This window comes from Denticeps clupeoides, chromosome 20 (assembly GCF_900700375.1).
Source record: "Denticeps clupeoides chromosome 20, fDenClu1.1, whole genome shotgun sequence".
NCBI lineage: Eukaryota > Metazoa > Chordata > Actinopteri > Clupeiformes > Denticipitidae > Denticeps > Denticeps clupeoides.
This window is the reverse complement of record NC_041726.1, coordinates 14855734-14877553: the sequence shown is the minus strand read 5'-3', so window position 1 is coordinate 14877553 and position 21820 is coordinate 14855734. Positions and strand designations below refer to the sequence as shown.

The 21820-nt window shown below is 41.7% G+C and overlaps 3 protein-coding genes across 8 annotated transcripts in view; 1 reads left to right on the top strand and 2 right to left on the bottom strand.

Annotated features, from left to right (window-relative positions):
• Positions 1–4049, top strand: part of LOC114770548 (A-kinase anchor protein 9-like) — a 55965-nt gene extending 51916 nt beyond the window's left edge. For all 6 annotated transcript variants that reach the window (XM_028964563.1, XM_028964561.1, XM_028964564.1 and 3 more), the window contains 9 exons: positions 70–284; positions 395–503; positions 648–830; positions 926–1120; positions 1685–1917; positions 2025–2119; positions 2224–2353; positions 2662–2798; positions 3529–4049. In XM_028964563.1, coding sequence (XP_028820396.1) covers positions 70–284; positions 395–503; positions 648–830; positions 926–1120; positions 1685–1917; positions 2025–2119; positions 2224–2353; positions 2662–2798; positions 3529–3572 — 1341 coding nt within the window. In that variant the 3' untranslated portion in view covers positions 3573–4049. The remainder of the gene's footprint in view (positions 1–69; positions 285–394; positions 504–647; positions 831–925; positions 1121–1684; positions 1918–2024; positions 2120–2223; positions 2354–2661; positions 2799–3528) is intronic.
• A 550-nt stretch (positions 4050–4599) lies between these two features.
• Positions 4600–9759, bottom strand: LOC114770553 (lanosterol 14-alpha demethylase-like). The gene is made up of 10 exons (XM_028964577.1): positions 9550–9759; positions 9141–9239; positions 8338–8514; positions 8125–8251; positions 7665–7839; positions 7077–7196; positions 6694–6889; positions 5994–6089; positions 5676–5844; positions 4600–5199 (listed from the first exon to the last, which is right to left on the bottom strand). Exons 1-10 carry the CDS (start codon positions 9715–9717, stop codon positions 5021–5023), a joined length of 1506 nt encoding a protein of 501 aa, XP_028820410.1. The 5' UTR covers positions 9718–9759; the 3' UTR covers positions 4600–5020.
• A 795-nt stretch (positions 9760–10554) lies between these two features.
• Positions 10555–12328, bottom strand: LOC114770633 (alpha-tectorin-like). Its single transcript, XM_028964677.1, has 5 exons — positions 12290–12328; positions 11986–12043; positions 11556–11842; positions 10883–11462; positions 10555–10742 (listed from the first exon to the last, which is right to left on the bottom strand). Exons 2-5 carry the CDS (start codon positions 12026–12028, stop codon positions 10555–10557), a joined length of 1098 nt encoding a protein of 365 aa, XP_028820510.1. The 5' UTR covers positions 12029–12043; positions 12290–12328.
• Between the last annotated feature and the right edge of the window lie 9492 nt (positions 12329–21820).

Here is a 21820-nt window from a genome sequence, read left to right as displayed (position 1 = left end):
TGTCTGAATTGTTTGACTCACATTTTTCTGGATCTTAACGACTGTGTCTTGCTGATGTAACCACCCCAGACGCTGTGGAGGGAAGCCCAAGGAGGTGACCGCACCAGGGACTGGGTGCTGCAGCAGAAGAGCGCAGAGGGTCTCGCGCTGAACTCCAGCATGGCCTCACTGCATGAGACGCCTGTCACCGCAACAACGGACCCCAGACAGATGGATAATGTCATCCAGCGGCTGCAGCTTATTGCAGCCAGAATCAAAAACATGACCAGCGGCACCTCCAGCAGGTGTGCATGCTCTCTTTCTTGTCATGTGACATAATGTAAGATTTGTTTGATTTAGATTTCTATTTATTTTTAAAATTATTTTAAATAATCCCTGATTGTACTGTGTGCAGTTTGCCAGAAGCTGTGTTGGACAGGGAGGGTCTGGCATGGCTGCAGACGAACGTAGATGATGTAGTGTCTCTTCTTCAGCAGACTCCACAGATGCCATCTTCTCATGAGGTGGGAACTGCTTCAACATTTTTAACTTTTCCCAGAGATAGATGCATATAGGGGTGTATTTATTTTACACCCCATTGTACTTTGACACTGGACAAGAAATAGAATAAAATGTTTGATAAAATTGATGAAATGTTTGTGGGTTAGAGCGCCGCCCTGCTGGGTGGAGGCTCCTCCAGTGTGCTGACTGACCGGCTGCTGCGGCAGAACGCCGAGCTTACAGGCTTCGTCAGCCGCCTGACCGAGGAGAAGAATGATCTGCGCAACCAGCTGTTGAAACTGGAGGCGGAGCTACGGCACCACAGGCAGAGAGGCCTGGGCTCTGACAGCGTGAGCAACCTTCTTCTCCTGTTTCTTCAACTCCACCGCGGTGAGCACCTTGACCCAATGATCACCGCTCGTCCCGTTTGTCCCGGCCTGTGTAGTCCAGCAGGAAGTATGTGGATCGGCAGGAGCTGGGGCTGCTCTCTACGGAGCGCGAGGCATGGGCCAGAGAGAGGAGCCGGCTGGAGAAGAGCCTGAGGCAGGCGGAGACTGAGCTCTCACACCTGAGAGAAGAGGTCCGCACCAGCGCCCTCCGAGAGATGGGCGGCCCCGAACCTGACAACGCCGCACTCAAGGTATTTGAAAATGTTGTCATGCTGGTATAGCACAGTACATTCACATTGCAGACCTGGCATTTTGATTGGCTGAGAGGAACCTTGGCAGAGACCGTAATCCCTCAATAATTGCATTATGGTGCCCTCAGTTTATCCTGAGGTTTTATGAAACATCAGTCTGCGGTTTAGTGATGTTCGAAGCCACTTCTTTCCTCTCTAATTTGATACCAAGTAAGTGATACTTTTTTAAGGACAAATATTCTGACTGAGAAGTAAAACATAGCGTCACAATTTAACACCTACGGACCATGTATCTATTTATTCTCAGTGATTTAGGAGTTTACTGTGAGACAGGCTGGTGCAGGTATTTCTACTGTCTCCAGGCCTTGACCCTAAATTACTAATTTTAGTTTATTTTTTAATTAGATATTTAAGTTTTGGACTTGATGTTACAGGCTCAATCGGGTCATGCTATTCAGTACAGAGGTGCCTCATTATAGCACTCCCCGACGTGTGTCACTGTTTAAACCAAAGGCCGAGCCTCATTTACATATTAAATTAAGTTTTTTTTCACCCACCTCACAGAGGATGTATGGGAAATATCTGAGAGCCGAGAGCTTCCGGAAAGCTCTAATCTACCAAAAGAAGTACCTGCTGCTGTTACTGGGCGGATTCCAGGAATGTGAAGAGGCCACACTGGCCTTGATCGCAAGGATGGGAGGTCACCCCACACACACCTGCCTGGAGTCCATCACACACCGGCGAAGAGGCTTCACTCGTTTCCGGTCTGCTGTCAGAGTGTCTATTGCACTTTCAAGGTGTGTGAGTGGCTATACTCCTGTAAACTTTATATACACACACATATACACACACACATATATACAGGTAGCCTTATGAGTTTTTTTTAACTTTGCTCTGTCATTAGAATGAGGTTCCTGGTAAGGAGGTGGCAGAAGGCTGCCAGCATTGGTTCCATCACCACTACCTCTGTGAACAGAAATGGCATGGGCCAGATCACAGGTCAGCCATATTCATTTACTTATGTTCCAGCAACATTTCCCTAAACATGCATCTTTAAAATATGTCTATTTAATTCTCTGCCCATTTGGCCTTGCCTGACTCAGCTGGCGAAGGGAGGAACGAGTCTCCATACCTACATCCCAGCAGTGCGGAGATGTACGGGGAGAGGAGGGGGACAAGTCGAGGGCGAACAGGCAGAGACTCCCCTCGATCCAGCCTTTCTGTCCAGCACAGGTACGAGCAACCAAGAATCAAGGTTCTTCACTTTATCATGGAAATGCTTCAGTATTATTCAGTTACAGGTTTCATTATTATAACTGTGGGTTATAACATAATATTTCTGAGATGTGTTTGGATGTGCAGGTAAAGTGCACAGTATGGCCTGAGTGGGACCAAGACTTTAGTTAAACTGGACAACAGTCAGTACTATACGAGATGACTGAAGCTTTATCATTTGTATTTTTGGTTGTGCACATATTTAGCCGCCTGAGGTGCAGGGGCTGCTGGCCAGGCGTGTGACTGGTCTCTCTGTGCTCCTGCAGATACCACAGTGTGGCTGGAGATCCTGGAGGCCTGTCGCCCTGCTCACACCTACAGAACTACGACCCTGACCGCGCACTCACCGACTACATCTCCAGGCTGGAGGCTCTTCAGAGGAGACTTGGCAGCGTGCAGTCAGGTATTTTATGCCGTTCCTGTATTTGAATGGCGTACGGTGCGCATGGTGCAAATTCTAGGAAATTAGGGAATGCATACATGTGAACGAGGAAAGGCCGGTTTGCTTGTAAGAGTTGAGGAGAGAATGAGGCCGAAAATATTCCGGTTCTGCATTCCACTAAAAGATTCGGTGGTATGCATATGGTGTAGTGGTTAGGATTCCAGGCGGCCCAGGTTCGGCCCTGTGAATTAATCAATTTATGGGGCAGTGGTGGCCTAGCGGTTAAGGAAGCGGCCACGTAATCAGAAGGTTGCCGGTTCGAATCCCGATCCACCAAAGATGCCACTGAGCAAAGCCCCGTCCCCACACGCTGCTCCCCGGGCGCCTGTCATGGCTGCCCACTGCTCACCAAGGGTGCTGATTAAAAGCAGAGGACACATTTCGTTTGCGACACCGCATGCTGTGCTGTGTATCACAATGACAGTCACTTCACTTTCACTTATTTCCTCTCTTTTAATAGGTATTTTAATATAATATTTTTGCTGCTCCCAGCACTACAGAACATGAAACAATCTGAATAGTACAAGTCAACATTAAAATCTCTGTTCCGACAGCCTGTCTATTCGCAACTATTTCCAATGCCTTGTGCATGATATCTTCTTTTATGTCCAGCCTGCTGTCTGCCAGTTTATCGGTCTAATGAATTTATGGGAGGGGGTGATGCTTCAATAATGTTCTATTCTCTCTCCAGGTTCTTCATCGTATGCTCAATTGCACTTTGGAGTACGAAGATAAACGTCTTAACATTTGAACTGGCTTGGAGAAACAAAGACAAACTAACTTGGTTGCCTTCCTCATGCTGAGCTTGATGCGTTCAGTCTGTGGGACCAAAATGGATTTTATTTTTTCTTCATCCGTCGTCCGCCAGCGCCTGAACTTGCTTTTGCATTGGATGTATATTAGTTCCAGCTTATCTGTTTTAGATGAATTACAATCACATTTCGAAATGTATATTTGTGGAATGCTAATTTAACTTGATCTTATTTATACACTGTCTGCTGTATGTTTTGTGTGGGTGGGCGATTATTAAAGGTAGGGAATGTCAGAAGGCTGCTACTGAACACACAACACTGTGGTTTTACCCGTGCGGGTTCTCAGACTGACAACAGAGGAACCTTTGTAGTAGAAGACATATTTTTGTAAAGGTAGGAGCTTTGAATTTTATGGGTATTTTGTCAATATTGAAATAAAGATTAATATAATATTTGAAAACCTTTGCATTCTGGGTGTTGCGTTTCTATGGAATCAGATTTGTGGCAAAATATCAAATGAAAATACAACGTTGAAATGTAAAATAAGTGGTTGGGATTTTGACAACATACGTTTCTGCTTGTGAAAGCAGTGAAACTGTAAAAACGAGCAGCGTAACTGGAAGTCTCACAAGGGAAAATGGAAAAAGAGCGAGATGTAAGCAAAAATGAACGCTGTCAAAATTCCGACCTCTCAGTTTACATTTCAACCGCGGATGTTCGTTTGATATTGGCAAAGTTTTGTTTAAACAATTTGGCACAAATCTGATTCATATCAAGTACATTCATATCAAGTGATTCAAGTACAGTAGAAACTATGTGAACAGAATAGCACAGCAAGTTTTCCTTTTTTTAACAGAATTTATTACAGAAAAATGTATTTACAAAGGTTCTCACATATTAGATTATACTGTAGGTCACTGAATGTTGACAGAAGAGCGAGAGTATCATCATTCTACCTCATTTCACTGTTTATGGTAACATAATCACAGGACCAGCGGCTGCTTAATGACATTATTTTGGGAGCTGACTCTCCCAAAAAAGCAGCTTTCTCTGTTGGCAAATTACAAAAATATCTATAATACTCAATATTACTCCTCACTCACCTCATAATTAGCATCCAGCGAACTGTCAATGTCACCATTTTCAGGTGCCATTCACTCTTTTCATCACTTTCCGTTTACAACTGAGCAATGTTCTTAATGTGATCTGTGTATATATTGGAATTATGTAGTTGAAACATTACGATGTTTCAACTATGAAAACATTAGCAAGTGTCCCCTGCTCAACTTTTTTTGCACAATAACCATAGTATACATAATCATACAATATGAGTATGGTGCATGAACGCTCTCGCTGCACATGCATGTGTGTGAACAGGGTAGCCTTTTTCTGTGGGGGGGCTTTAAAAAAAAAAAAAAAAAAAAAAAAACATTAGTGCTTCCTCCTCCTGTATCTTATGATCGGATTGTTTGGCGTGTGGATCATCGTTGTGTAGTTGATTGTAGGAAAGTAGCCATCAACAAGTTCGAATTCAAATAGGCGGAGCAATGTGGACCAGATGGTTTTGATCTGTACGTAGGCAAAATTCTCCCCGATGCAACGGTGACGGCCTAAAGGAAAACAAGTGGGAATACTTCAATTATTAAAGACCTAATGGTCACCATAGAAAATGTATTTTAGCCAGGGTGCCCATTTTGTGAGGTGAATTTCTCAGCAAATTTTCTGTTTTGGCCATTATTGCACCACACTTATCAGCCATGGACAAATGAAATGAAAAAGGACATTGCTGCTCTAGATGGGATTCAAGACAGGCCTACAAAAAGGTTACAAAGGGAGTCGCATGATCATGACATACAAGATTCCAGCAGGTCTATTTCCAAATACTCATTTTATGAGTTTAAACTCAAGAACCCTTGGCCACAGTGGGAAACAAGAGGACCACTTTCATTATTTAGAAGGTATCTGGAAATAACTTTGCCCAATTGCTTAACCAATCAGCGTACGTTTTATTGAATTTGAGCTCATCTTTTTCTAAAGACACCTTGCTTGACATTTTTATTCATGTTCGTGGACGTTCATGGCTCACCTGCTCCAAAAGGGATGTAGGCGAATTTCTCCCCTGCTGCAGGGTTTTCGGTCAGGTAGCGGCCAGGGTTGAACTCCATTCTCTCTGACCAGGTGTCCTGCAGGCGATGGTTCACCGTTGGGGACACGCATACCTGGTGGCCGGCTGGAATGGTGTAGCCTGCAGCCGTCTACATTTCAGAGCAATTTGAATCAATGGTGAACAAATACTTCAAATGCCTCACAGATAACAGGCCAGCATGACTCATCTAGATGTATAAAATCTTTTAGATCAGCATGAAGTGTGTCTTATTTATTTCTAATTAAGGTTATTAATTACCTGAGGAGACCTGGCCATTCTCATCATTGTCATGATGGGTGGGCGGAGTCTTAGTGTCTCTCTCAAACAGCGTTCGAGTAGGTTAAGGTCCTTCAGCTAACAGCCATAGATCGGAAAAAACAAGTAATTCACAGAGTAACTAAACAAATAGTCAGAAAAAATGATGAATAGCAGGAATAACAAAAGCTTTAAAACAAAAAAGTGATACACAATGAAATGTGTCTTCTGCATTTAACATGAATTGAGATTAATTTATTACAATACAATACATGGGTCACAATACGTTTATATCACAATATATTTTGATATTCTACAGTTCAATGAAAATGTAAAAATGGAGCTGAAATACAAGATGCTGTGATCGGTCTGTCACTCTGCTCGAAATGGCAAGCAGGAATTCAGAGTACCCAGCTGTACAGCGCCACCTACAGGTGTGGAGGTTGTAGTTGCACACTGACTTTCATCTCTTCTGACCTCGCTGAAGAAAGCGCTTGATATCACCACCCAGTGGACTAAATTTCTATACAAAATTTTTGATACAATGTCACCACGTAAAATATTGGTATATATTGCTGTATCGATATTTCCTAACACCCCTGTTTTGTATTTATATTAAAAGCTGAAGTCAGTCAGTCAATGGGTCAGTAAATCGGTCAGGGTCACCAAATGAGTTTATTTTTCCTGTTTTTCCTGGTCTCACCTGGTCATAGACGAGAGGGGGGAGCTCCTTTCCGCACACATTCTTCTGTTCTGTGTAGCATTGGTCCTGCAGTGGCTTATCTCGAGCTAGAAAGAAGCCCAGCCACGCGCTGGTGGTGGACGAGGTGTGCTGGCCTGCCAGAAGCAAGCCAATCAGCATCCCTGCTATCTCATCGTCTGTCAGCGGTCGCCCGTCTCTGTGGACATTCCAGTTCTATTATAAATAGTTTACAATATATTGCCGTTTTCTTTATAGTTAACCGTCTTAGTATTCTTAACAGTGGGTTTACTAATTGTAAACCATGTAATAATATATGATGATGCATCAGACGTTTTGGCAGATGAGAACTGTTCTAGGTATTGTGATCTATCACAAAGACCTACTTGTAAGTAGCCTCCATGAGTGTCTGCAGAATGTCATCTTCTTTCTCGCTGGACTCTCTGCGCTTCTGGATCACTTTGTAGAAAATGTTCTTGATTTCCAAGTGTGCTCGGTCCCTTCGCCTGTGAATAAGCAACAGTAATACATTATTCAAATGCTATTAGCATGCTTCTTTTTGGTTGTAGGTTATCATTAAATAACACAAGGATTTCATCCCTCATGACATGCTGCTCCCTCTTTCTAGTTATGTCACTTGTTGAAATTAATGTCACTTTACTACAGATGCCATAGTGGTTTATTATTTAGGGTTATTTTTCAGATTACATTGCACTATTAGTACTGTTCTGTTCTACAACTGTACTGTCTACCGTTATTTCCTCTTATGGCATTGAGCATGTTTTTAAGACAAAAGAATTTCCCTCTGGTTAAATATTTTTTAAATTAAGCCCTGTGACTGATCCTTCACATGTATGTCTTGCTTGATGCACACTGGATTGATATTTAGTCATATTTAATATCCCTACATACATAAAGCAGATAAACAGCTTTCATGTCAGTATCCTGTACATTGCGACAGTGGTTTATGGCACCTGAAGCTTGGGAGGGGCAACCAGCCCGGCAACAGCCAGGCAGCATGAGTGAAGCCCCCATCCAGGTCAGCATAGAGTTGGGCCACCTTCTCGTCCAGCATGCTGCGGATCTCCTTACCATGCAGACAGCGGCTGGCCGTCAGTATGATCAGCTCCGACAGAGCATCAAACAGGTCTGCGGGTCGACAGGCCAACATGGAGATGAGCTACAGATCCACCCGCATAACTTTTTGCAGATCTGACAGTCTTGCGTTTACATGATTTTCAACAATCATGCCCCCAAATGTCAGTATCCCAATTGCACCACATATATACAATTAAATGAAATTCTGGCTCAATGAGCAATTTTAAACAGCATCTATGTACATTTCAGTACTCCAGTGAAGAATGGATTTCACCACTGATGTGACATGGGTCAATAAAATAAACCTTATTCGTACTATATGAAACCGATCATTACTTTTCTCTCCACTTTCACCCCATCGGGAGAAGTACTCCTTTGTCTCTTCCTCGATGACTTCCACGTGCTTTCTGAAATGGGCAATGTTTAGTCCAGTCTTTAGCATCTTCTTCTGTTCCAGAAATATCTGCAGGAGCAAAAGAGGTTTCACCGTGAAAACAATAATCAGCTTTATCACATCAGTTTGGCTGGAGAACTGTTTCGGGAACTTACCGGATTGGGAACGTCATAGGCAACTCCTCTGCCGAAGACAGGAGTGGTGAGCTTGGAGTAGACGTCTTCTGCATTGAGGTCTTCGTTTTTACTGTTAAACATTAAGGTTGCAGCATCGCTTCCGAGCAAATACGTGAACGTCTTGCCAACCATAGTGAAGCTGAATACTGGTCCATACTAAATTCAAATGATAATATAAAAAAGAAGAAAAAAAAAAAGATCAGACACTTGTTACGGGGTTTTCTCTGTATGTTCAAAGTACCATAAAGATACCGCAGAACTAGGTTCGCCTAGAGAGGTGAAAACGGAGGCGCAACCGGGTACGAATGAAGAAAAATGAACTTTTACTGAAGTATTATTATTCATTTTTTCTCAGCACTCACACCCAGATTATCCCTTTGCTTGAATTCAATGTCGACGTAATTCGATGTAATGGCAAAAAGCATGAACCCACATGCAATAATGGTAGTGTAACAAGACAGGAATAATTCAACATTTATGAACCAAAATGTTGAGAATGAGTCCAGTGTGAAAAATGAGAAGATCAAAAAGTGAGAAGAAAGAACGTGTCCATCCTAATTGTCTTCTGGAAAGTGTCTTCTACTGGACGATCGCCTATCCAGCGAAGTTAGAAAAGGTATGATGAAGTTAACCCCTCACTTGCTGAATCTAATTAAAGCGAACTTTCTCTACTAATCATAGGAAGCGTAAATCCTACGGGTTACATGCTGATCGTCATCATTTTAGACTTGAACTGGTCTACACAGAGGCCAGACAATGTGATGTTAACGGAGATGTCTCACCTTCTCGTATGCATTCTCCAAAAATTCAATTGGACTTTTCCCAAAAGCAATAGCATGGCCAAGGAACGGTATACTGGACGGAATGTACGGGGGATATTTCTGGATGAACGAGGGAAAAAAAGGATATATCACTGGTTAAAATTTTATAATTTAAAACAACAAATTCTATATATAATTTTTTTAAATAATGAACTAATACAATCGTATTTTATGAGTAACTGACCTATGGACTTGAACTTTCATCAGTTAGTACATACTCCATACTATGAATACATGTATACTATACTATATTTTTTAATTCATTTCCTGACACTCTGCACTATACGTTCTTGTACATTATATGCATTTCACATCAAGTCCCAGTTGAGTGACACCTGTCAACACGTAAAATATCAACATCAGAACTTACAGCCTCCCTGCCGCCGCTCTTGCTCGGTTTCAGGACCAGCTTGGAGAAATATCCCAGCGCCAGGGTGAACACTGACGCCCCGAGCACCAGCGACGTCAGGCTGCCGCTCATTCGGCCCACCGTGTTCTCCAGCAGCAGGCTGCTGGCTTCAGATATTCCGCTCAGCATCTTCCAGCCGTGACCGAAGACCGACGTTCGTCTACCTGTGTATTTATTATGCCGCTGTGCCAGCCCCCGCCTGACGGGAGGACGGCTGCTCATTGGCTGTCGTGGCGTGTCAATCAAATAACTCCATGTTCCGCGCTCGCCCTCCTCGGTGCTCATTGGCTGCGGTGCGACGTCAATCAAATAACTCCATGTTCCGCTCTCGCCTTCCTCGGTGCTCATTGGCTGTCGCCCACTCAACTGATGTCTGCCTATATGATGTCATATAGTCATACAGGCCCACTTTTTTAACTGTTAAAACACTCAGAAATCAGTGATTATTTTTTTTGTTCGTTATTTGAACAAATATGTATGATGTCTTTTTAGTATGTTTTTTTCTTTATCTGTGCACCTCCAATATTGCTACAGTGAACATTTTGAGAGTGTAAATGTTGTATTTATCAAGATCAACTGATGGTTGAAGATTTGAAAATTAATTCCCAAGCATAGCTGATGCAATGGTGAAGAACATAGCAGATGTTATGAACATATTTATTTGAAATGCGTTCACTTCACTTTTACTAATGCCCTTCACCTAATGCCCTTATGGTTTAGTGTTCGTTTTTTTAATATTGAAATATTTTCAGTGTTCTCTCTTGTTGCCAACTAATACACCCATATATAGGTTAATATAGACACACATTCCATACATATAAGAATATAATGTATACACGTATATATATGTGTGTGTGTGTGTGAGTGAGTGTGTACAACAGTAAAAACCAAGGGTGATAAAATGAATGAAATATTTTATTCAGCATGCCCAGATGTGATCTGAAATAAGCAACTGCTGCAAGATGATCAGTAGATTTGGTTGTTCAAGCAGAGCTGGGCTTTGGGAACGCACTTGTTTCCGCTGCGCATGTAGCCTTCATTGCAGGTGCAGGTCTGCACGCAGGGGCTTTTGCACGTGGGGCTGCCATCACAAGTGGAAGGACAGGCGTTCCCGCATTGTTCAAAGTGGCTGTTCTCAGGGCACTTGGGATTGGCTGAGAGGTGAAAAGAAGAACCAGCAAAACCAATGGTTAACTCAACCTGTCACAACATAACCACGATTATCTAATATATCCTTCCACAAAGATCTATTATTCTGCTATATAAACCTAATGATTTCGTAATGATAACTCACAACAGCGTGCAATGCTCCTCCAGTCGTGGACCTTGACGCCAGCACGTTGGCAGGCATCAGTATAGACCTCCAGCATCCTGCACAAGTAGTTCTCCAGCCCGCCACCCCTGCAGTGGTCGTACTTGCACATTTGGAAGAAGACGCTTGGATCAATGACGTTGTGGCAGTCTCGGAACTGGAGGTCCAAGATGGGCGTGAGAACCCCGCAGAACATGTCAGCCTCCAGGCGCTTGCCGAAGCTGCACTCCTGGCACTCCCCTGTGCACTCGTCTTTGCAGTTGGCTTCGCCGGCCACGTTAGGGACTCTCCAGCTCTTGCCTAAAGCATCCACGTTCCTTGCTAGGGAACCGTTGCGCATGGATAAGTCGTCTTGCTGGTTTCCATTGAAGTTCCCACACATGCCGCACACCCTGCCCATGAAGTTGCTAGGCACAGTCACCAGCACGTACTCAACCCAGTCATACTGCACCGTCAACCCAAAGTCTGTCGACAAGATGACGGAGAGACCACTCTGCATCAGCTGGATTTGTCCCAGGCCATTGTTAATGGTGATCGGGAGGTTCCATACCTTGTTATTGAGCTAAAATTCAAATAATCAAGAATCATCAGTAATCACTAAGGAGAACGTTCTAATTTTGAATGGACAGAGACATCAGAAAGAGGCCAAACTTACCTTGACCATGCCAAATTCTGACCGAGTGAACTGGATGTTAATACCATAGACGTTAACGGTCACCTCGCTGACGGCTGTCAACTTGGAGTTGGGCAGGGCCTTGTTCTTTACATTGACCTCAAAGGGAGGGTGATGGTAATCAACATCGCAGTTCATGGCCATGGTGTACGTGCAGTCCCCCATGAAGTTGTAGAAGTAGCCATCAAAAGTACGGTAGTGAGGGTCACCCATGGCCCAGCATGATCCCGGAGCTGTGGGTGCAACTGGGGGTCCTGCAGAGCTGTACCCTTGGTATAAGCATTTGCGTAGAGTTATTAAACTAGATTCAATACGTATACATATAACAACAGATTGAGTTTTATTTCCTTTAGAAAATAATAAAACCTAATTTACTACAAAACATTTAAAAATGTGTGATTGAGAGACTTACCACACACGAGCAAAGCAGCAAGGCTCAACAGTGGTCCTCTCATCTTGGTCAACACAACCTTATAGAACAGAAGTATTGCATTAGAAACTTAGCTTGAACTGAATAAGATTAAATATATAAATAAATATTTATATAAAAAATGTTTTAAATTAAATAATACTACAATATAACATACAATGAGAAGATTCTAAAACTACATAATGTTTCTTACACCTTCAAATCTAGTTAAGTCCAATGTAAAGGTAATGAAGCTACTTTTTTACTTTCTGGCTTGGTAAGGTTTCATTTTTTGAGATGTTCTTACCTCAGCCCAGTTGATGGTGCGGCTCTGGCATAGATGAGGTTTGCCTTAAATTGTTTGGGGCATCCAGGGAACAGCCAATGACTAGTAGGCTCATGTGATTATGTAAGATTTGAGTGAAACGTCTGCTCTTGTTTGATTGCATTGTTGACTTGACTGTGAGGCACCACCCATAAAAAATTGCTGAAACAACAATAGAAATGACTCATATTAAGTAGTCTCAATGGCATGAACCGATGTATCATATCAGTTTACAAACAAAGATATGATTATAACTGTGTTCTAGAAGTCTGATTAGCTCATTTTTGACAACCAGGGTTGCCATAACTGAACCTGTTCCCTAGGATTTTGAGTACTTCAAATATACCTTATAATATAACTTATAGATATTGTAGTTGTATTTGTGTGATCTGTGACTGAATCCAACATTAGAATCTTTTAGAGCTAAATCAGCTAATCCATTCAAATTGGCAATGAATAAGAGGTAATTGCTGAGTGCATACTTGCTGTACAGCTATACGTACTAATTATTACGGGTGAAAGTTTAATTGGATACTTTAGTTGTCTTTGATATCTTTGCGGCTATATGATTAAGGGGCCGTAACAAACTTTAAATAACAGTCATATAAGTGCACCAACCTATTTTCTAACAGGTCTACAGTGTGTGCTGTGAAAGGAGGTCACCTCTTGGGTACACTGTAACCACAGTGTGACCAAATTTTCCATTCATCAATCATGGTTGAGATTAAAGTTGTCCTTTCTGTCAATTCTGTCTGGCATTTTAGGCAGCACAGATAATTTGATTCAAATTTCCTGTGGCAATTAATCTAACTGATTACCTTTGTCTGATGAAGGTTCAAACAGAAATCAACCACAGCATTAAAAGCACTGAGAGGTAAAATGAATAAAACTGATTTGGATCTGGTTGCAATTGGCACAGGTTACATGATGCATTAAGTGAGCAGTCAGGCCTTTCAAGTGGACTTGGCCAGGTTACAGTCAGGGTAGGTGTAAAATTGGCTTAATTTAGAACTTTCTTTGTTCTGCTGGGAAACCCTCCATTCTCCATTGTTACTTTACACGTACCACCTACAGTACATGCTGACCAAGTACACCCGTTTTCGGCACCGTGCCACACTGAAAAAATAGGTTAGGAATGGTTTGAGGAACAGAGGAACAGAACAGAATGGGTTTGAGATGGTGACTCAAACTCAGTTCAAATTTCAGTCCAATTCTGCATGGGTGGGATGTGCTGGAAAATTTCAAATCCAAGGAAACACCACCTCACAGCATACCTTCTGAAGACCATGCTTTGTTGGATCAAGGCTCTTTAGGTGGCAAAAGGGGGGGGTCTGTAAAATATTATGTGGGTGGTTGTAGTATACTGATCTAACTGTATCTCTGGAGCAGATGCAAGCAAATTTCTTGTACATTGCTTGTGCTTGGTGAAGAAGAACTTCTCCATCTACTACTATAAAATACTTATGCTGGCCTACAGAGCCAAACATGGAGTAGCACCATCCTACCTCACAGCCCTTATTACACCTCGCACTGCACCTCGTTTACTCCGAGCCTCCAGTACTGCTCGCCTGGTCCCTCCATCTCTGAAGGTAAAATGAAGACAATCATCTAGACTCTTCTCCGTCTTGGCCCCTCGGTGGTGGAATGAACTTCCCCTCGTTGTCAGAACAGCTCAGTCACTGAGTATTTTCAAACTGCAGCTCAAGACCTTCCTCTTTAGAGAACATTTAGATTAACTTGTAACCTTCTTATTGTCTGATTTATGTATAGAAACTACAACATAGTGAATAGAAAGATTGTATTCAGCGTTGGGGGTTCTAATGAACCAGAACTGATCATTTCATCGATGGTAACATGGAAGAACATTGTAAGTTGCTCTGGATAAGGGCGTCTGCCAAATGCCTTAAATGTAAATGTAATTCTGTAGCCCTTCCTGTCCTTCCCAGGCTGTGCCCTTCCTCGCTATCAATAAAAAACTTGTCAGAGGGTGTGGTCTGAACTTAAGAACGTTGGGTTGGATGTTGGAAGTTTTACATATACAGTGTGGAAAATAAGTAAGTTAAGTTTCAAAGGTTTCCACTTGCAAAGAATTGTAAATGTGTAATTTCCATAGATACAGAGATTCCATAAATAGATTCCATAGATAATTTTAGTTTTTCTTTGTTTTGTGAATATGTCTAGCTCTGACTTGTGTTGAAACAAAATTTTATGTTGAAAGCAAATTTTATGTGTGGAATATGTTTCATTATGCGGGCCAGATAAAAATAAATCACAGGCCATAGTTGGCCCACGGTTCATCGTTTGGATACCCCTGAAGCACAATTGTATGAACCAGCTTTTCTGCACCATGCCGGTCTTTGCCTGCCTCTGACCTTACAGGTCCAGTGGGGTTGCCAGGTTCTGCACCATGCAGCTCCATCTCCACATTGCCTGGCCCCACCTTCCTCTGTTCCTCCAGATCAAGTGAGGTTGCTAGGTTCAGCACCAGAGGACCCGGAGGAGAAATACAAAGGGCTCATTGAAGCCATGTCACTAACTTCATGACACAGTGCAGCCCTATAATGTAAATAATAGTTTTGTCACTATGCAGTCTAGTATGCAGGGAGGATTTTACAGTGTGCGAGTCCATTGGGGTGATTAGGCTGAAGGTGTCCAAGCTATCATGGGTATAACTTGTAACATTAAACATATGCTTCCATTGCTATTAGTCACATTGTTTTAATAGAATTGTATTTTGTCACTGAAGAATTTCATGAAATCATCAGTAGTAAATGTTGGTGGAATAGGACTCCTAGTTCATTTTGATGTTGTGCTAAATAAAAGTCTTCTGTTGCTCTCATTGCTGTGAATTAGGTTTGATATAACTTCTTTTTGTACTCCATCCTTTGGGGATCAAGTTTCATTTAATCTATGATTTTCTGAATTGGTGCCATGCTATCAAACTTTTTGCAAAGATTGTAATCATTTATGTGGTCCAGCTACGAATGTGTCATTTTAGTTTATCTATAAGGTCTTTGTAACAATGAGAGAGTTTTATTTCACATATGAAAGAAAGTAGTCAAACAAGTCAAATGTTTGTGTTAAAATTATTAACTTTGATGTAGAAATAACTATTTCAAATAAAAAGTCAGCAAATTCTTTCAGGTCCAGGTTGTCTGTAAAGGAGCCATGTTTCAGTGAGGCAGAATGGTGTCAATATTTGGCTGATTAGGATCAAATAACAGAAGATTATTTGAAAATGAACACACAGTATTTAATTTGAGATTTATGCACATCTCAGTGTGCATGAGAATCAAACACCTTGCTGGAAGTTAGAATATGTTGACGCAAACTGGAAGTTCCGACATCTGTCATGACATCAGTGAACATTATGGCTGCATTATGAGTTCATGAAACTATTCATGACACAACTGCTCCTGCAAGGGGCGACAAAGGCCTGAAAATGAGAAAAAAAGCCTGGAACCGTGACAGATCCTTTAAATAAATCGCACCCATTTCTAAGTCTGTGAAAATATGGAAAAAAACATCAATGCACAATAAAGCATTTTTATGTGTAAAAAGAGAGGCCAATGACGCTCATGTTCATGTTTGTTGTGTGGCTAAAATACATTCATATATGTTTCGATTATTTCTCTGTTTAATAAAATCAAACACTAGCGACTTACTTAATAGAGGTAATTTATTGTCAAAATTCTGAAGCATTAACAAAGGTTGCAGGAGAGCTTTTGTGAACTAAGCATGAAAACTAAACGGCATAACAGGAAAATGTACCCTTCTACATTAGGTTCTCCACGTCTAATTAGTCTTCTGCTTGATTGTCTTTGATCCTTGTAAATGAAGCAGCAGGCTGAGGGATTTGGGAGGTGGTTTTCCTCTTCCTGATGACTTGCACCCTCGATTATTGTTGATATAAGAACGATAAATTCTGTTGAGAACACCCACCTCCCTTTTAGCAGCAGCTGCCATGTAGAATTTATTGCTTGTGAAGCCGGCAGAGCATTTGGCGGGGGGCATTAGAACCGGCCCTGTAACAGGATGTTCTAGTCACAAGAGGGGTTTGTAGGGAGGCAGAAGGGTGCAGTGCCCTCCAAATGCCTGAATTGAATTTGCATTTAATTAGCTATATATATATATATAGTGTGTGGAATTGTATTAGATAGTTTGTTAAATTATGATTATGGTAAGTTATAACAGAATTGGTTTTTGGATGATTGTTATTATACATAGGTTTAGCAGAAGTGTGAAATCTCAGAGTCATGTAGAATAAAACCACTCTCACACATGACAATTTACATAGCAGTTTGTTGAAGGATAATTATCTAAATGTGGAAAGAACAAATATTCTGAACTATAAAAAATGGCTCATTAAAATGAGACTGTTTAATGTTTTGGCCCTTCTGCTGTAGACATTGATCGGAACTCTAACTGGACTCATGTGCATCCTCCAACTCTAACTGGACTCAGAGAGCATGCCTCCAAGCATGCCTTAAGTTTTTCCCATTTACTTTTTTACTCTGAGTCATACTTTGCACACGATTCTCCAACAGTGCTCTTGTAGTGAAGAGCCTGATGCGTGGAGTGCCAATATGGCTGCAGGATTTTTGGAATGATTGTTCTCCTGCATGGAAAAAGGCTTCTTCCACACTCTTTCTTATTGGCTGAAGTGAGAGGTCCTATGCCAAGTCCTGTGTAGCAGCTAAAGGCCAAAGCAGGAAATCAACTCTGCTTCCTGCAACACTAAGAAAATCTGAAAATGTTAAAAGCAAATTATTTGCCACTGTTTCCACAGAAGAGAAGAAGGATCCCAAAGTTTGAATGCATTATGTTGGCATTATGGTTTATGCATGATGAGCTTGTTTAATTTTATTAATCGGATCTATACAAAAATACAATAACATTTTATAATGTAAAACACTCATTTAAAATGGGTTGGGTTTTTTTTTGTAAATATAATGAATGTCACCAGAGCAGTCGTTTGGTGTATACCACTAATCGCTTTGATTAGACAGAAAGGCTATTTGAAAAGCATCATGTTCTGACAGCTGTATCTCTGATAAAATAAAATCTCTGATTTTACAGTCTTTACCCTCTTATTTTTCTCCATTTGAAGATGGTTTTCATTGGGTTTATGGTGTTATTAGCTTGCTGGAGTACATATAGACACACCCATAATTGTTTGATATGTGTTTAGCTGTTCCTCATTCCCCCTACATATTAAAAATTGTCATTTTCTTTCTTGCACTTGCATAGACCCCACTGTTCTATCTGACAGCAATGTAAGATTGACATTGTTGTGAAGTTTATACACACACACACACACACACACACACACACACACACACACACACACACACACACACACACACACACACCATGTACACCATATATAAATATAAAAAAAAAAAAGTGTCTGTGCAAATGGGTGGAGGTGAGTCATTTTAAGGCAGGGGTCACCAACCTTGGTCCTGGAGGGCACCAACCCAGCACATCTTAGCTCTTTCCATGTTCCAACAAACCTGAGTCGTTTCATGAACTGTAAGTAAGGCTAAACTAAAATATATGCCGGATTTACATTTACAGCATTTATCAGAGGATGAGTACCCTTCAGGACCAGGGTTGGTCCCCAGTGTCCGCATTTGTCATGACTCGGGGTGAAAAAGAGAATGAGGCTCAGAAGCGGGACATGAGGATAAGGGGATTTTAATAATCACAAGAAAAACAGCGAGTGGGCCAGAGAGCGATAAATAAAAACCAACCCGAATGTGTGTGTCTGAAACAACAACTGTTGCACTGCTTTTAAAGGAGTCCTGAGTAATCATCTTAAATTCCTCTGGGCTCCTTAATCAGGTTCCGCCGCACCGGCTGTGTGTGCCCAGAGGTCACTGGGCATCAGAGTATTCCTCCTCAAGGGCTCTGGCACTGCAAGCACTGCTGGTCCTCCGTGGCTCTGGAGGACCAGAACCGCTCTGTCATCAGGCATGGCGCTGGCTCAGGCCCCTCTGGCAACCTGCACACATGAGTCAGGGCGGATCTCTCCCAGCTTGTGGGTCTTCATCCACCACGGGCGCACTGAGGTGACCAGGTTGCTTGTACTGCTCCGACCTTGGCGAGCTGTGTCTGCTGGTAATGGTGGGCAACGATGGTCTCTGAGCAGGGGAGCTAGGGATGGTGTCCATCAGATGGGTAGAGCGGTTGTCAAACACCCAGCCCGAGGTGTTCCCCATGTGCTCCCATGTTCCCCTGAAGTCCTGACCTGTGTTGTGAGTGTGTGTTTTCCCCATGTGAGCTGGGACTTTCATCAACTCTACGACTGCATAGGACTTGTGGAGATTGACAAGAAAGAAGCCGTGTCCGGCAGCCTGGGCTGACACACACCAGCAGCTACGAGAACTTGATTCAGTGCGAGGCTGAATGTGTTCCAAATAAACAGTGTGACTTTTCCTCTACCTCGGTGTCCATCGTGTCCCACACATCAGTGAGAGTACTGAGAACTTTGGAACATGCAGTACTGAGACAAGGTTAAGCAAAGCCAAAATGATTTAAAATGCCATAGGAATATATTTCCCAATTTAGTATGTGTAAACAAGGTGTTAAGTATTTGGTGAGTTGAGGAAAGTTTTACCACGCTCTTACTCATTCATTTACTTAAGTCTTGTGAGGTCCCTGAGTGTGTTCCAGTGGCCCCTGTGGTGAACATTAAAATCAATTCGCTTTTTCTCCTGTAAACATGGAAGCGCGCTGCTTTCTAAAGCAACCGTTGTAATAAGACTTCTGGTGCCCTGTCTCTACGCGTCTTGTGCAGCACATCTCTGCTCTCCTTCATCCAAGCCGCATCAGCAGCTTCACTGAGTCACACATCTTACTAAAACAATGGCCGCCATTGAAACTTTAGCGAAGACTCAGCTGTTGTTTATTAGTTCTTTGCCTTGTAACCATAGTCACAGCCCATGCAGACTCCATCAAGCACATTTCTTTCCTGGGAACATGGTAAACTACGCTCATAGTGACAGAACAACCCACATTTATTGGACTTAGAAAGAAGCTTTATTAAGCGGACTGATGTTGGGAAAAATCGAATGTTGAACTGAGTCATGGAGCTGTGGCGTTTCCCCCCCTACTGTTCCATGTGCTAAAGGTTCAGAGTCAGAATTTCCATGTGAATAAACGAGGGGCTTTGGGTCCATCTGGAAAAGATTTGGTTCTTTCCTCCTTGTCTGTTTCAAAAAATGTTAATAGATTGCATGAGAATATAAAAGGACCATATTAAATTGAACTTCTGCCATTAGTCTCAAGAGCGCATTATGAACTCCCACAATCACACCAGCTCGGACCAAGAAGAGAACTGAGGACACCTCTTGCAGTTTAATGTTTTTATTGTTGGGGTTTGGGTGGGAGGGTTGATTGAGCTTATAATACTGTTATCACTCATGCTCTAATAATCTCAATAAAAAAGTGAGAAAACAAAAAAGCACATCATTATTTGCCTTTACTACCCTTAAATCCAGCATCATTTCTTAAAGGTAACACAGTCAGGAATAGGACGCTAACAAAATATTGGGGAACAGCCAAACTCTAGCAAGGACAGTTGTGGAGGACAGTTCCATGACACAGGTCATACACCAAGGTAACAAGGTAACAGTACAAGGTGATTATACTACATCTTACCCAGACAAAGATTTCAAAAAATGCTGGGGTTTCAAGCTCTTTTAAAGGAGCCAAAGAAATGGGCGATGTTGAGGATTGCAGACGCAGTGGTTGGCAGGAACCAGTGGAACCCAGGTACGCCTGTCTACTGTCCAGGAAAGTCTAGTAAGAACAAGGCCAAGGGACTCAACTATGCGCAGAGAAATAGGAACTGGATTGTGTAATTGTTTTTGGCAGCCTGTCTTAATTTTCATAGCTGTCAAGCTGTCATTTTAATCTTTATTAGTCACTTTTAGACTCAGTTTAGTCTAGTCAAGTTTCAGTCGACTAGAATTATGAGCTCTGGTCATCTAATTAACCTACATGAAAGTGAGGGGGAAGGACAACCCACAGGTGACCACCAATTACAACCTTCAGGATTCCACAGGGTTTATAAGATTTGATTGACATTCTTCAATGTATTCTTGACAGCATGGAATTTACACCCTGATTATTACCAAAATATAAAAATGTTTCCATCAGCTTCATCAACAGCCCTTCCAGTTCAAGTCACTGAATGCTGTCCATTTTCTAAAACTAAGGTGACTTTGTTGTACAGGAAGGAGGGATGCAGAAGCAAATACAACAGAATAAAAAGAGGCACACAGAGAGAAGAGGAAACAGAATTGATCACTTCATTGATTGTAAGCATGGAAGCACGTTGTAATTCGCTCTGGATAACCAAGGTGAGAATTTTTAAATGAAAAGACTTTGTCTGTGATATTAGTATAAATGTATCCTTGTTGTGTCCCATCCCCGTTCAGATATTTGTCATTTTACCTTGTTTTGTGTGTGGGCCCATGTGCCCGTTTTTTTTTATTTTTTACTTTTTATGAAATCTCCTTTTTGTGAGTGGAGCATTGGACCAGATGTCTGACCAAGGCGGAGCAATCGTTCAGGAGCAGGATGGGACTTCTGGAGGTTCTGGACTGGGTCATCATGGACTTTTGCTGCCCTGTCGGTGTCCACTTGTTTGCTGTCACAATTAAATTCAGAATAAGGTTGTAAGGCCTATGAAAGCTCTATTTATTTATGTCTATTTATTTATATTTGTTTGTTTTATATCAAATATTTTTAATTGTATCTGAATTACATATTATAATGGCAAATAAAATTTTGGAGCTTCAGTATAGAATATAGAACAATTTAATATAAAAAGCATCATTTAGCTCATAATTTCACATTTCTTTCACCAATAAAAACAGCACAGTTAATAATATTAAATTCCATCTGCAAAGGACAGGTTTTCAGATTTAATTGATTCAAAATTCGAATATTTCGAATTGGAATATTTTTTTAATGTGTGGTGCTTTAAGAACATGTTGCATGATGCATGAAGGTCAGTGAATTTGCACTCACATCACAAACTCACATCTGGACCTTGGCATGCTTTTGCAAACTTCAAACTCAATTCTCCTGAGACTCACGGTTAAGCTTGCAGAGAAGGCAAGAGTGGCACATTTAAGCATGCATGGGCCAGTGTCTGTGCTCACAATTTATAAGATATGCACAGTATTCTTCCCTTATCAGTTGCATCATGCTCACCTAGAACAAAAAGTGCACATAAGAAGGACAAAGAAAACTGGCAAAAACTTGCACTAAATGTTTGCACTTAAAATGCATTATGTGCATCATAACACAGCATGTATGTGATTCGCTGGAACGTTAACTTTCTCAGAATCACATGGCAATCCAGCCTTTACATTTATGGTACACAAATGTGAATTTATTGATAAGACAAATCAATGTGTGACTGCATTTTATGTACATATTTAAACCATCTCAGGAACATCTGCAATTTATCCAGGTACCAGCTACCATTTAGGGAAA